This window comes from Semicossyphus pulcher, unplaced genomic scaffold (assembly GCF_022749685.1).
Source record: "Semicossyphus pulcher isolate SPU_LCO1_2020_fin unplaced genomic scaffold, fSemPul1.0.p SCAF_3, whole genome shotgun sequence".
In the NCBI taxonomy this organism is placed as follows: domain Eukaryota; kingdom Metazoa; phylum Chordata; class Actinopteri; order Labriformes; family Labridae; genus Semicossyphus; species Semicossyphus pulcher.
Genome location: NW_027211704.1, coordinates 22,624,324 through 22,639,195, shown reverse-complemented (window position 1 = coordinate 22,639,195; position 14,872 = coordinate 22,624,324). Strand labels below are relative to the sequence as shown.

Below are 14,872 nucleotides of genomic sequence, written 5' to 3'. Positions count from 1 at the left end.
TAAAAAAACTTAAACTGGGGTTTAACAAAATAAGGAAAAATTAAATATTAACTAAGCACTGAGCACCAGCAGCTCTACAAGCCTTAAGTTGATCAAAGAAGACGTAGAAAAGACCGGAGACATGACCAGACATTTGATGCCAACATGCAGGGCTTAAGAGTTTTTGATACTCTGTACCACAGGCAGGTTGTGGACAGTGCCAAAAAAGTATAGAGCCTTAAAGCCGTCATAGCTGCATGTTGGATGTAGATAGCAGTGTTGGAGTGTAGGTTTCAAAGGCAGAAGTGATACTGAGTCAGGTTTCGTTGTGGCCCTTGTGCCGGCCGTTTGGCCCCACACCACACACGCTTCAAGGTCACAGTGGCTTCTGTGGGGAGGCCATGCTTTGCGCCTCCACATCCTCTCTGTGTCCAATGTGGGAAAGCTTGAGAGGCCCCTGGCATGCTCTGTGAGAAACCCCACAACGGAGCAGGCACAGAACAGAGCAGAGCTTCACCGACTCACCGCTTTCACTCATTGAAACAAGTGAGTTTTCTTGATCCTACCAGCCCGGTGGAACCAAATCATCATTACAGGCTTAATAACAGACACAGCGGTCGCTCTTGCCTGTATGATTAGCCAGAATACTAATCCCATGCTTCTCTTCGTCTTTTCATCAACTCACCACCTCATGAATGAAGCCAACAGGAACACAAACCGCACCAGCAGGGAGTAGTATCCCTCAGAAAGGGAAGTCCAGAGGATTGTGGCTGTTGTATGTGGCACAGGGGACGTATAATCTGTGGTCTGTTTCAGAGCAAGAGTCGTAGCGGCCCGGGGTTAGACCTACTGCAGTCTCCTGTGAAGAGAAGCATTCACAGTATTTCTCTTGCCCCAGACCACCCCCCTACTCTCAAGACATAGAAACAGTATTAATATGCCATGAATGGAGACAGACAGACAAGCATTATCTGGCAGTGCAGCAACTAAAGAAGCAGGATGCCTTGTAGGAAGCCAGAGGGAAATATTTCTCTGCATGAATGGTGAAGTTCCCTTGACCACCACCGCTGGTGTCATGTCACTGAGGCCTGCAGGGGTTTGTGTCTGTTTGGTTTCCAGCACACTCACTCGCCTTAGGGAGAGCGGCTGTGAATAATTAATAAGATTTGTTGGTTTTAAAAATAAAACTAAACATAGAGGAGTCCGGAAGTTCTTGTAGTGAAGATCTGGATTAAAAACAAACGTAAAACAACTGATTAAGTAGCTGAAACTAAAAAAAGCTAAGGCTACCAGGCTAAATTATTTTCTTCCACCTTTTGTAAAGTTGGTCTTTATCTTGAGGCGCTCATTACTTCATACCTGTGCAGGCGGAAACGATACTTATTACTACACCTAAGGTCACAGGTAGATAAAAGAGTGCAGTGAAATCCACATACTTGAGCGGGAAACTCTCCATATTAAATGACTACCTTGCAGTGATCTTATGCCTTGGCCTTTGGTTGTCATGGTGATATAATTGGACTTCCTTTATATTCTACCTATAAGTGTTTCTTTCACTGTGTGAATGAAATGGCATGGGAACAGCCCAGCCCTTTCACCACTGTGTGATTGCACTCCTATGAGGTCTGCAGTTGGCCACAGGCACAGAAGAGACTGTCTTCATTAGCTGCTCGGGCTAACCGCCTGCATGCACATTAAGCAGCCCGTTCTGCACAATGGTGGTGACTTTGATGCACAAAGATGTTGAAGTTCAATATCTTGTTTTTCTTGACTTAATATTAGATGTTTAATTTCTAGTGTATTTATGTACATTTCTACTGTTTTAATATATAACACACGCATGTATTGTATATCTTTGTGTTTCAAAGTAAAAAATGCAAATATGCCATTTTTAGTCCTGAGCAAACATTAGCTAATAACCATATTTGATCAAGTGTATTAATAATTGACAACTTAAAAAAGTTGTTCCTCCTACAAAAGTAATGTTCATTTCATGTTCAATTCATAAGAGCTAAAATGCACCTTTGCTTCATTTAACACACACACGTGTTATGCAGCTAAAGCCTAACTGGTTTGGTAGCACAAGTAGCTCATGGTGGCTAATGTTAGCTTATTTGGCATTTGGCAACATTGAATAGATAGAAGCTAGCAAAACTCACTTGTTAACATAACAGCTTCTGACTCTTCTACGTGTACTAACGCTACATGTTAGCATTTACAGCTAAGTAACGTAGCCTCACTGTCACACCAGACGTACTGTGCCGATATACCCATAAGTATGCATAATTAGAGTAAAAGTGAACTATTGTGATAAATTTGATTTATCATTAATTTCAAGCTATGATAGCTATAGCTTTGATTATACTCAGTTTAAAGTTGTAATCGAAGATTTCAGTTTCGTTCTCTTTGACGGCACCTCATGGCGATACACGGTAATTGTGGGAGCACGCTTCAGACAGTGTTGCATGTGTGACGTCCAAGGCTGGCTCCCTTTGTTATGGATGTAACTCTTGGTTTTCCTCGCTGACGGTCGCTTTCATTTTTAGACTGTTTGCCTTCATCTGAGCGTCCAATTTGTTCCTTTTTCTTTGGATTTTCACTCTTTTCTGAAGTTGTATCTGTAGTCATCGATCTTTTCTTTGTTTGTTCAGCCATCGTAGATTACTGTTTACTCGCAACACTTGCAGAGACCGGAAAAGCAGCCGCTTAGCTCCGCCTACCCTCTCTGGCAGACCAACCACTGCTGGGTGATGGAAAACGTGTCACTAACTGGGCGCCGCTTGGGATTTTTCCTGCGAAAGTCACACCAGACACCCAGTCGGTAATACTGCAAATGCAAAGGCTTTCATCAGTGGGCCATGAGCTCAATTACCATTGTGTTACCTCATTTGGGCGATAGATAGTGACTTAACAGACATTTATTTACATGAAAATCTTCAAGATTATTGCTTTAATATACCTTATTTAGAACTGTGATTTGATTATGTTTGCCGTACGGGATGTAACATTAATGTCCTCCTGATGTAAGTTTTACTGGACACTTTCTAGCCAATCAGAAATGAATATTTGCCAAGGCAATGGAATCGGATTTGGTGTACTACTTGTATGACTTGTATTGCTTTTGTTAATCAGGTTAGGTATCAATTGAAAAGGCATTAAAGTCAATAAAATCCTTGTTCGATTTTCTAATCAAACATTTTTTTATTAAAGAAAATGCAATCTACTGAATGCATCACTGTTACATAAAGAGCCATGACAGGATACAATGCAGTCTTAAGTTCAAAAAGTTCTCGATGGCAATCAGGAAACAACTGATCAGAGAAGATATCTTTCAAGCTAATGCGGTTTGTTGTATTAAAAGTATGTGTGTTCTCCTGGGGGGATGAAGGGGTGGAAGGGAAAGGAGCACCACTCATTTTTGATTCCCATCAAAAAGGAAGCAACTGTCCTGTCACATTTGTGTTTTTATTCCCTCCAGTCAAACTATTGATCTTTGCTGCTTGTTTCCCGTCACAGTCTTAAGAAAGCTGTGGCAGTTTTGCACTTGGCCGTAAGGCAGCTGGTCCCAGCGGTGACTGCTGTAAATGGCTGGCTCTATGTGCTCCGCTTTGTCTGAGAAATATTCACATGGCTGCACAAGAGAAGCCCAAAGTCAGGAGAGCATGAGCTGCATGACTACCTTTTAGTTCATTCATTCACTAATAGATGGGCTTGTACATGTTTGACTCTGCGGGGAATAGCGTGATGAAACTGTCGGCAAGGTATTTACTCTCCTTTTTCATTAATCACTGCGACGATTTGAAAAGACAGAAAATGAGATGAAAACTGATGCTTTATCGGTAAAATCCTGGGAAATGGGATTACATTAACAACAGTAGGTATTGAGCCAAAAACACATACAACCTAGTGATTGAATATTTGGAGGGGATGGCTTTTACTTTTTTACTGCATCCTCCAGTGTAAGTGAATTACATAAAGTCATTACCCAGGGTGTCTTTTTATTAGAGACCACTGACAGCACCAGACCTAAAAGTGGCACAAATAGAAGCACTTGCCCAGCACCTCTTAAATTAATAATGTCCTCTACCAACACATAAGTCTCTTAAATAAAAAATCGCCCGCATTTAGACACACACACCCTGTAGGACGACAGGCTCTCAGGAGGCCAGGACACATTAAGATGCATCTCCGGGGAGTTGTAGTCGTGGGTCGACGACAGTCTCTAGATAAAAACCTCTTGGGCTCCTGCAGCATCTGTGAAGTGAAGGTTAGCAACAGGACAGGCTTATATCACTTACACCGACCAGCGCAGTGACACGTCATCCAGCCTCCCTGGATGGCACGCAGAAAGCGGTGACTCATGCTTCATTAAGAAGGAGTGATTAAAAAAATGTTGTTTATGTGAACATACCCATTAGTAACCTTGGTCTACCCCATTAAATTTAACCTAACACACATGGAGACACATGTGTATAACACTAATTTACTGAGAATAATACTAATCACTGAGCTTGTCCATTATAGCTGAGTCACTGCTAATACTGAGGACTGAAGGAGAGGATAGTAGAGGCTTTGGGCTGTGATGTGGTTTTTCGTTTAGGACGAAAGATACACTTGTAGGTAAAAGAAGATAGTACAACTGCTGTATAGATACATACTTTTTTTGCTCACAACCATAGACAGTATAAAAAGATGGATGACATGACAACTCCCTAAAAGTGAAGCCAAAACATTTCTATCGCCCCCTGCTGACTGGCTGCAGTATAGGTGCACAAAATACACGTCAAATAAATGTTTCTCAAACATGGTTTTTGTCCTTATAGTTAGTTCTTATCGTGCTGATTTACGTCCAAGAGTTCATTTTTCGGACAAGTTTATTTTTAATTTATTTGATGCTGTAAAAAGGATGATTGACAGCTTTGTTGACCAATACGGCTCCTGCAGCCGATCTGTTACTGATTAGCAAAATAGAGGAGGAACGCCGAGAGAAAACGTAACTAAAACAATCACTACAGTCACTGAAGTTTACATATCTGCAAACATCTGCTTCAGACCAACACAAGAAGCTGTTCCGCTGTAAAATACGCCGACATGCGGCATCCTTGCTGATTTTTTTTTTTGGTAATTTGACTGTGTTTTGGTTAGCGGAAGTGGCTACAGGCTCTACCTGCCGATCTCTACTGCGCATCTCTGGCTCCAAATGACAGCAGCATCGATTTCGTACAATGAGACCAGATGGAGACGCGTCGTCCATACAGTCATTGCTCACAACTGTCCCTCACTGGTGTAATTTAAGTATCTGCTATTATATTTTAATTTAAAATACAAGTTGGCCAGGATAGCAATATACCTCCTTCTGAGTAAAGAACTGTGTTAAAACTCCTGTGAGGAGTTTTTTGCTGGTTATGAAACGGACTGAAATTAATTCTGATGCCTAAACTTGCTGGCGGGGGGTAGGTGTCAGATGAAGCGATTAACTGTACGCTGTGCGACTGTTTAAAGAAGTTAGGACGCGATTTTTTGTTAAACATTACTTGAGCATGACAAAATCAGCAGAGATAAGAGGTACGGCTTTGTCCACAGGACCAACATCGACACAAACCCAAAGTTCCTCACTGGAGCTTTAAGTGCCATGATGATTTAAAGGCTGTCTGTGGGTTGTATGAGACATTATTGGGGCTGCATGATAGCAACTGATTGACATAAAATTCAGGCAACACATTTTGCAATCATTTAAACATCTTAAGTAAATTTCTTAAGATAAAATACCAAAAAAATCTCTATTCCCGGCTCCTAAGTCATAAATATTTTGGGTGTCATTAGTTATCTAGTATTTACCTTAATATCTGTTCGTCAGCCAAAGCTTCATTTGAAGGCGGCACCTTTGAGAAACAGGCTCTGAGACTATGAAACTATAAACACTACTTGATTCATCACCGATTGAGAAAATAATTAGCAGATCAACCAACAAAGAAAATAAATACTTGCTGCCCTAAAGTTGAATTTAGTCAGTCAGCTGTCAAGTAAAGAATGCGAGACCCTCAGCTGAGCCAAAAAACTTTTCCAACTTTCTCTCACTGTGCTCCAAAATATTTTTATAATTGTACTAAAATCTCTCTAAATGTTCTTGTTGAATTTTTCCATTGTCCGTTTCTCTGAATACGCTCATTGTTTTTCGGAAGCAGGCACTCGCTGGCCAAATGGATGGATGGATGAGCGACAGGGACAGAGGGATAGCAACAATTGGATTTGTAGGTTAATAGCATCCTCATTGACAACATAACTTGCTCATCATGCCCCATTTCAGGCTGCAGGCAGAGCCAAACAGCACTGTGCTAAATCCAGAATGTAAGCACTGCAATGAATGAGCTCAGTTCAAAACACCAGATGATTGGCAACTGGCACTATTAAAGCTTTCAGCACCCAATTTATCCTCTGCCCACTGATGCAATAATCCCTGATGTAAAGCATCAGTTTGTGTGCTGGTGCGCCGCAGCGTTTGGCTCCATGCAGCGCTGAAGTATCTCTTTGAGCACAGCCAGACGGGCTGGATTATTCCTGGGTCAGGACCACAGGATTAGAGCCAGGGATTATCACAGCTCAGTCAGGGAGACAACAGCGTTGTTGGCCTCTGGGATTATACAGAAGACTGTGAGCGAGCCAGGGCGACCACCCGGCCCTCCGTCATGCTTTCTCCAAGTCTGTCTGTGCCCCGGCCTCCTCTCACTCATCCACATGTCAGCGGGTGCGAAGTGCTGATTCACTGCCACTGCAGGAATTTCAGTGTGACACTAATTCTGTTTTGGTCATGCTCCTGGTGATGAATGCGTCAAATGTTCCTTTGGTATGACACATTTTTACGATGGAAAGGGGAAGTATGTGAAGAGCTTGCTGATATTTTTGCATTCAATGTTACAACGACATTTAAACTTCTGTGATTTCTTATGTATGGCTGGGTATCGATAAGGATTTCTCAATTCGATTCGATTTGCAAGGTGCCGATTCGATTCTGATTCACGATTTTTCAAAACTCAGTCCTGTTCTTATGTATGTAATCAAACTTATAATTGACTTTCAATCAGGAATTTGAACAAGAAAACTTGCAAAAATCAAAACATAGGATAAGCATTCATAAATGGTACAATTTCACTAGAAGCCGCCAAGTGATTATATTAGACAATTGCAAAGTCCTGAAATAAAAGTTGAAGGAAAATACTGTGAAACCATTGCACCTGGACACCCCTGTCTCCAAATAGACCCCATGTCTCAGTCTAATGCCGTCCTACTTTATTCACCCTGATGCCGACCTTGCAAAATAATTTTGTAAGATGCAAGTTCTCGTAAATAAATGATATAATTTCCCTCACAAGACGGCAATGAGTTTCCCTGAGTCATGCCAAATGTCCTCTCTTTGCTTTCTAGGACCACGCTGTGCGAATGAGTGATTGATGCCAACTTCGCTTCTTCAGGTAACGAGCGTTAAACAGCACAACCATCATTTCAAATCATTGGAGTGTAGCCTTTAAAAAAAAAAAAAAAAGAACATGTTGGATTAGGATGGCTGATTTAAAATGATATTGTGGATTATAAAATGCATAAATCCTTAATCTCTGTATCTTGATGAAAAAGATCTTTGGCTTAAATAACTTTTGTGATTGTTTCAATGATATTTGTGTTTTGTTTTTTTTAAACTAATACCCTCCTGTCCTTGTTGTTGTGCTTCCTCCATGCAGGGCAGAATGGGTGTGTGTCCCCTGCTCCTGCTGCTCGGCCTAGCCCTCAGGGCTTCAGGCCAGGTTATTGTCCCTGTCACAAGTATGAACCACGTCCACTTACATCTAATTTATTTACTTATTAACATGTGTACATTAAAAATGCTCACTGTAAACATCGCTCAAATCCGCTGTCTTCTTTTCTCCAGGTCCTCCAAATATCACTGCCATACCCACAGACCCCCCTGTCGCACCGTCCCTCAACTTCACAGTTGCTCCCACACAAGCTCCCACCGCCCCACCCACCACCCTCGCCCCACCAGTCATCCCACCAGTAACGACAATAACAACAGCCACCACAGCAACAACCACCACCTCCACTACGAGCCCAGCTGGTAAAGAGGAGGATGCAGAACCTGCAGGTCCCAATGGGTCAGGGCGGTTGTTACCTGTTCCTCCCCAAGCAGCTCCAACCGATGCTCCTCAGGCACCACCTGCCACCCAGCCTCCCCCTCCTCCCATCCCAGCAGAAGGAGACAACGGGACCGCAGCCTCACCTCCAGACACCCCAACTCCATATACCTATATTGATGAGGAGATACTAACTATGGAGACGGAGCCCACCGCAGAACCTGGAATGGACTTCCCCACAGAAGACAGCCCAAAAGGTGAGTGTTTGTGTGAAAGTACATGATCTATTTTAACATCTATGCAGGGAATATTCCCCCCCCTGAAACCCCAGAACTCTACAGTCATACAGGGACAGATCATAGAGACACAGAGATACAGGTAGTCCACCAGCAGTAGCCTGAAACCAGCAGAATACCATGAAGCAACAAGAGATGTCGGGTTGTGATTAGGATGACTCATTTTTGTCTTGAAAGGAAAAACACCCACCTACTATAGTACGAGTTGTTTTATAACTCCGTCTGTGCATAAAACCTGCAGCTGAATGTTAAAAGTTACTTTTCTCACATCCTCTGCAGTTGTACAAACTAATTCAGTGAAGTGTGGCAAATCTCTAAGGCCCAGTTCAGACCCTGTGTCGGTGTTTGCAGAGTCTGTTGTGATAGCTGTTTTTTGGATTCTATTTTTTTGTTCCCATAACTGATTCTGAGACTTCGACATGAGTATTGGAGGTACCAAGTACCCCTCTGACACTAGTGCAATTAATAAGAATATAAATATTATGATGTATATTATTATCTGCTGTATGCGACTAAGCCTGTATGGATGCAATATGATGGCTATAATTCTTGTATAGTCTTGCTCGGTACAATTAAAGAATCCTATCCTTAAAAATAAGCTGAGCTAACTTTAGCAGGCGCCCCTCTCGAATATCTGTTTCCACTGAAGAGCATCAAAGACGCACTGATTTTTAACATGAAACTGCTTTATAGGTGTGTTGCTTTTTTTTTTTTAATTAAGTTTAAAACGGTGGTAGAAGACTGCTGATTGCTGACATTTTGATAATAAGCAATTTTACATGAGAGGGAGTGATCCTGTATATCATCGCAGATAATCACAACCATGATGATATTCAGTACAACATAACGACCTCGCGTGTGACATTGCTTATATGCAACAGTTATACAAGCGGAAAGTAGAAGTAAACAGTAATCATCCAGAAAAGATTAGTTTTTGCTTCAACAACTCAAATAGTTCAACAACTTAACTGAAACTAGACTTTTGTTGCCAAGCAACCCAAACATTCTCCTGCACTCTGTGTCTCCAGGTTACCAGAGATCAGCTGTTTTTGATCATGTACATCCATCTGTTTGTTTTAATTTATCATCAACCAGTGAAATAAGAGTCTGCTGTGTGATCCAGAGGTACCAGCTTGATTAACGGAGACATACACGGTCTGCTGTAATGTTAATTAACAGTATTTAGAACACCTGGCTGAGGCGGAGTGATACACAGAGTGAATGCAGAGCGATGCTCTATATCACCACTCATCGAATGCCTCTTGTCCAGTCAGATTACGTGGTCAGAACTAACTGTTGTACTGTAACTAGCAGTCTTATCTAGCATAACACTGTTGTTGTTAGCTATTGTCCTCTAAAAATAAACCTGAAATCTGTTCTTCTTTGCTGCTCTAAAACAGTTCTTTCTTGTGGCAGCCAAAATATATATTATAGCAGTGTGGGCTATAGTTTTGGAGAATTCAAAACAGTCAATAAGGGGGTAATAAATTATCTTAATACATACATTGTGTAGCATACTTACTCACTGACACTTGATACGGCCTGTTAGTCTGTAAAATAGGCATTCCTGCTATTTGTATTATTTAAACAACTCTAGCCAAGATGGGATTTTCTCTGTTGCTCAGGTTTTATGTTCTCTGTGGCAAACCTGCAGTTGCTGCTAAACATAAAACCTTGGTGACTGTTCTGTAGCTGTTCAGTTTCAGAGTTTCAAACCTTACCCAAGTTGTTTGACACAGTTGTATACATTCGATCTGCCCGTGTCAGAGAGGTTTTTCCTGCTTTACTTACACTATAAAGGTCACCGGGCGGTCATTTTAATGTTTGCTTATGTGTTCCTCCAGAATTTTGTTTGCGCTCCCAATAGATACTCAACACATTATGTTTGCCTGCGAGGCTGCATTTGACCCGCCGCTTTTCATCAGATCATTAAAGACACATTTTAACGCAGCTTTTTTAACAGAGTCTAACTAAAGCAGAAGTGGACTAAAGGTTAATGGGATCAGGATATGACAGGAAAGCACAGACTCTTATATAACCCCTGGAGTACATTAACATCGTAGATAGGTGGTGGACTGTAGAAACACATGAAAGTATCAGGGTGTTTTTTTGTGTTGCTCCATCTGGCTTTGTGTTATTCATGCAGGCTGCCAAAGCAGGAGCAACAGCTAGGAGGAGCGGACAAGTGAGCTCTCTGGTCAGGAGTCGACTTTTAATATTTTAGGTAGTCGAACATTTTTCTGCTCTTAGACTCCATTGTAGCAGTGCTGGAAATAGCAGCTGCATTTGAGCAGTCATCCAGACAGGCACCACAAGATGGATGTTAAATGTTAGAAAAAGGGTTATATATGGAATGCTGCTTTTAATGCTGGCATGTCTGGCTTCTAATGCAATTTCAAGGGTTATTTAGCATATTTTCTAGCAGCTTTGTGTGTGTGTGTATATCTTCCTGAAACATGACTCCCCCCACCCTTCTCTTTCCCATTAATTATTCATATTGCATGATTATAGAGAAATACACATATCACTATCAAATGTCACTAATTGATTTGGTAGGATGTTATTATTATAGAGTATAATAATAGCAGATTTGTTTTGAAGCATCCTGCAGCAGATATGCTGGTACAGAAACGCATGGATGGTGTATTTGAGGACTCGAGGAGAAGTTGTAGAAGTCCAGATAAGCCTTGCACCCTTCTGGTCAGCATAAATACAACAGATGTGCCTGCTCTGCTATATGGTATGTCTATTACATAACAATCACTTTGGGTTGGTAGGCATTATGTAATTGCTCTATTGTCTCTAACTCCTGGCCGCCTGCGAGCCGTGTGTTGGAGAGCTGTGAGCCGCTCTACACGGCATCATGTCCGTCAAGGCTGGGTCAGCTCCGCATGATACCCATAGCCTGTTGCTCTCCTCTCCTCTTCTCTTCAATGTACACATTGTCTGAGAAAGAACGCCAGAAAAAGTCCTGGGAACTGTGCACGAAACTGCAACATGACTGGGCGGTGTTCCAAACTACTTCTTCCAGAAAGAGCATATGGAGCATGAAGTCAAATGACGCATTCTTTGCTGCATATTTTGTCGGCAGTGTTGAGAGCTTTCTTGAATTTTGAGTCGGCCGGTAGAACAGCTGATTTAGTCGTTGCATTGTCCCCACAGCCGTACAGTTTTCTAGAGAAATCTCTCCTTTTGTTGTGGCCAAATGTGTCTTACTGACAGCACACAAATGGCAGCCAGATTTTTGCACACCAAACCCTGGTTGTTGTTCAGGCAAATCTCATGTATTTGTGTTAACTTGCCTTCAAACAGTAACTCGTGTGCGTGGTTGTAACATGTACAAATTGGTCAGCTATTGTCATCTACAGGAGGCATCTCAAACAATAGATTACTCTGTCCATGTAATATCTAATCTGTGATGTTAAGCCTTTTTTCCCTTAGCAGTAGGCCCACATGCCTTATGTGTTTTTACACGAAGAAGGCCTTTCACATTCACACTCTTAATAATTCATAAAGAATTCACACCAAACCTCCTAAAAGTTTCAGTATTTTATGCCATCATGCTGTTTTTGTTGTCATCTTATAGAAGCCAAGGGTCGACCGTCTCAGTTAAACTGTGATTTATCTGCTCACTCCGAAGAACAGCCTGTTGCACCCTCTCCATTTCTGTTTTTTCTTTGAGAAGGCCGATAAAATATTAACACAGAGAACCGTAACGGAGAGGACGCTTGTGTTGAAAGAGGCAGAGGTCACCTTGGCTGTTTTTTAAACCCACATTTTAACATGTTAACAAACTGAAACTCTCTTCTTCTCTGTATGTAAAAAAAAAACATCATTATTAGGACTTTAAAACGCACTTTACTTTTTTTACAGTAACAGCAAGTCCTTTAGCTTAGCTTAGCATTCAGTTGAAGAAGGAAATTGTTAAAACAGAAGTAATCCAGTTTACAGCACCTCTAAAGCTCATTATTTTACATGTTATGTCTTGTTCTGTTGTGGTTTTATGTGTGATTATGTTTGACTATCTGTTATCTGTGCACAGTATGTGCCTTTAGTGATTTTGGTTTTTATTTTGTTTAATATGTTTTATTATTTGTTAAGCTAATGGCTAAGCTTATTAAACATCCACATTAAACATATAACACCCAAAGCTTCTATGGCGTCATGTAACATGAGGATAATCTGGTCATGGCAAAAGAATTTGGCACAACTTTCAAACCAGCACACTGACTCACCTCAATTATTGAGACACTTTTATGATTAAAAAAATAATGATTCATGAGACAAGCCATTAACTCTGACTTTTCCTTCCTCTCTAATGTAGACAACAACCATTCTGATGACATGCCTGTCATAGCCGTCATGGTGGCCCTGTCCTTCCTGCTGGTCATCATCTTCATCATCATCATCCTCTACATGCTCAGGTTAGTCAAGTGTGGTCAATGTTACAGACTACACCCTCGACAGAGACCTGTGGGCGAAGGCCTGAGGCGCTCCTGTTACCATGGCAACGGCTGATTGGCATTCAGCTGTGAGACTAAAGAAAAGTGTTTTTATTGTGTGTGTGTACGTGAGACAGTGTGTGTGTCTCTCTGTGTTAATATGCACTTTGATCTGCGTTTGATTGACAGGTTTAAAAAGTACAAGCAGGCGGGGAGCCATTCGAACTCCTTCAGACTGACCAACGGGAGATCGGATGATACAGGTAAACACCCACACATGCATTAGTGTGTTTGTGTGTGTTTGTACGTGCTTTGTATGCGTCGGCAGATGTGACTGTGCTCTCACTGAGCACTCATTGTCATGTTCTGGGTGGTATCAGCAAATTTGTACAGCCGTCTTGACCAAACTTGTAAGTTTGAGTTGTTTGTGATGAGACCTGATTGATCATGCTCCCCTGACTGATAACATTTCACTGTTTGACTGTTGCCAGAAGGCTTTTGTTCACTGTGATTACCTAACCGACAGGGCTGCAGTTTGCTCTCTCATGCATCACAGTATTGAACCACATCGCCCTCTGGTGGCCATCTTTAGAGACGACACCAACTGATGAAGTCAGAGTAACTTGATTTACTACCAGACAGTTAAACTCTCCTTCTCTTGCCCCCTTCTTCCATGTCTTTATCTCCACCTGTCTCACCCCTCCCGTTCCTTCCCTCCTTTCCTCTCTCCTGCCTCCTCCCTTCCTCCTTGCCGCCGCAGAACTCCAGAGCGTCCCGCTATTGGCCCGTTCCCCCAGCACAAACAGGAAGTACCCGCCTCTTCCCGTCGACAAGCTGGAGGAAGAAATGAACCGCCGCATGGCCGATGACAACAAGCTCTTCAGGGAGGAGTTTAATGTACGGTACACTCAAGCACACACCCTCTGATAACAAACTGAGCCCTGTTTTCACCTTTAACACATATCCCTGTAACGGTATTTCAGATACCAGGGGGTAGAGGAGAAGCTCGACTAATTTGAGGAAATATAAATAATGATCTTATTAAAATATATGTCCATCAAAAATGGTTACAAGTTGGTGTGATGCTGATCTTGTATAACCTTTAAGAAGGCTCAGAGCTCAGCATGTGAGCTGAGACAGTTGTAATAACTTAAAGCCATTTCCTTAGATTAAGACCGTAAGGAAGCTGGCATGGTCGCAGTCAGAGAAAAAATTAAACCAAAAGTAATGGATAATATGGTTGGCTAAAAGTTATAGGTAAGCAGTTAGAATAATAGCAAGTGATGGATAAAAGAGTTATTTGAACTGAGCCAAATCAATCTAAACACAATTAAATTGTATGGAAAAATGATAGAAACAATATGAACTCTTTTAGTGCTACTTAAATCTGTCATATCATATCTATATTGCTCACAGAAAATACATTGATGTTTATTTTTCTCAGTCGCATAGCAGACAAAAGCATGAAACCAACAGGAAGTCATGTACAGAGTCATACAGTGATGTTTGAAACTGTCTGCTCTCTCCCTGTTTTTCTAAAAGTATTTTTTCCTGTGTGTTCAGGCGCTGCCAGTCTGCCCCATCCAGGCATCATGTGACGCTGCCTCCAAGGAAGAGAATAAAGAAAAGAACAGATATGTCAACATCCTGCCATGTGAGCAACAACAGAGCCCCGACACTGTGCCACAAACTGACGCTAACAAAGCAGCACTCAGAGCAACTCGGGTTTTATCTGATGTTTAAAGCTCTTAGAAACATTTATCAATATGATCACAGAATAAATCAGACAGCTGTAGTCAAAGACAGTTTACAAAGATTTACTGAGTTGTACTTTAGTGGTCAGGACATAAAAAATTTTAATGTGTTAAATTTTTGTTTCTCCTGCTTCCTCCCTCAGATGATCACTCCAGGGTGCATCTGTCATCTCTGGAGGGAGTTCCCGACTCTGACTTTATCAACGCATCCTTTATTAATGTTTGTATAAATGCAACTTTTTTTTTTTCATAAAAGAAACAACTCTGCTTTAGGTGTG

The 14,872-nt window shown here is 41.6% G+C and overlaps 1 protein-coding gene across 2 annotated transcripts in view; it reads left to right on the top strand.

Moving 5' to 3' along the window:
- ptpra (protein tyrosine phosphatase receptor type A) overlaps positions 1-14,872 on the top strand; it is a 28,721-nt gene that overhangs the window by 4,579 nt on the left and 9,270 nt on the right. For both annotated transcript variants that reach the window (XM_069677705.1, XM_069677703.1), the window contains exons 2-9: positions 7,402-7,448; positions 7,713-7,794; positions 7,901-8,359; positions 12,723-12,822; positions 13,030-13,103; positions 13,601-13,737; positions 14,404-14,494; positions 14,738-14,814. In XM_069677705.1, coding sequence (XP_069533806.1) covers positions 7,428-7,448; positions 7,713-7,794; positions 7,901-8,359; positions 12,723-12,822; positions 13,030-13,103; positions 13,601-13,737; positions 14,404-14,494; positions 14,738-14,814 — 1,041 coding nt within the window. In that variant the 5' untranslated portion in view covers positions 7,402-7,427. The remainder of the gene's footprint in view (positions 1-7,401; positions 7,449-7,712; positions 7,795-7,900; positions 8,360-12,722; positions 12,823-13,029; positions 13,104-13,600; positions 13,738-14,403; positions 14,495-14,737; positions 14,815-14,872) is intronic.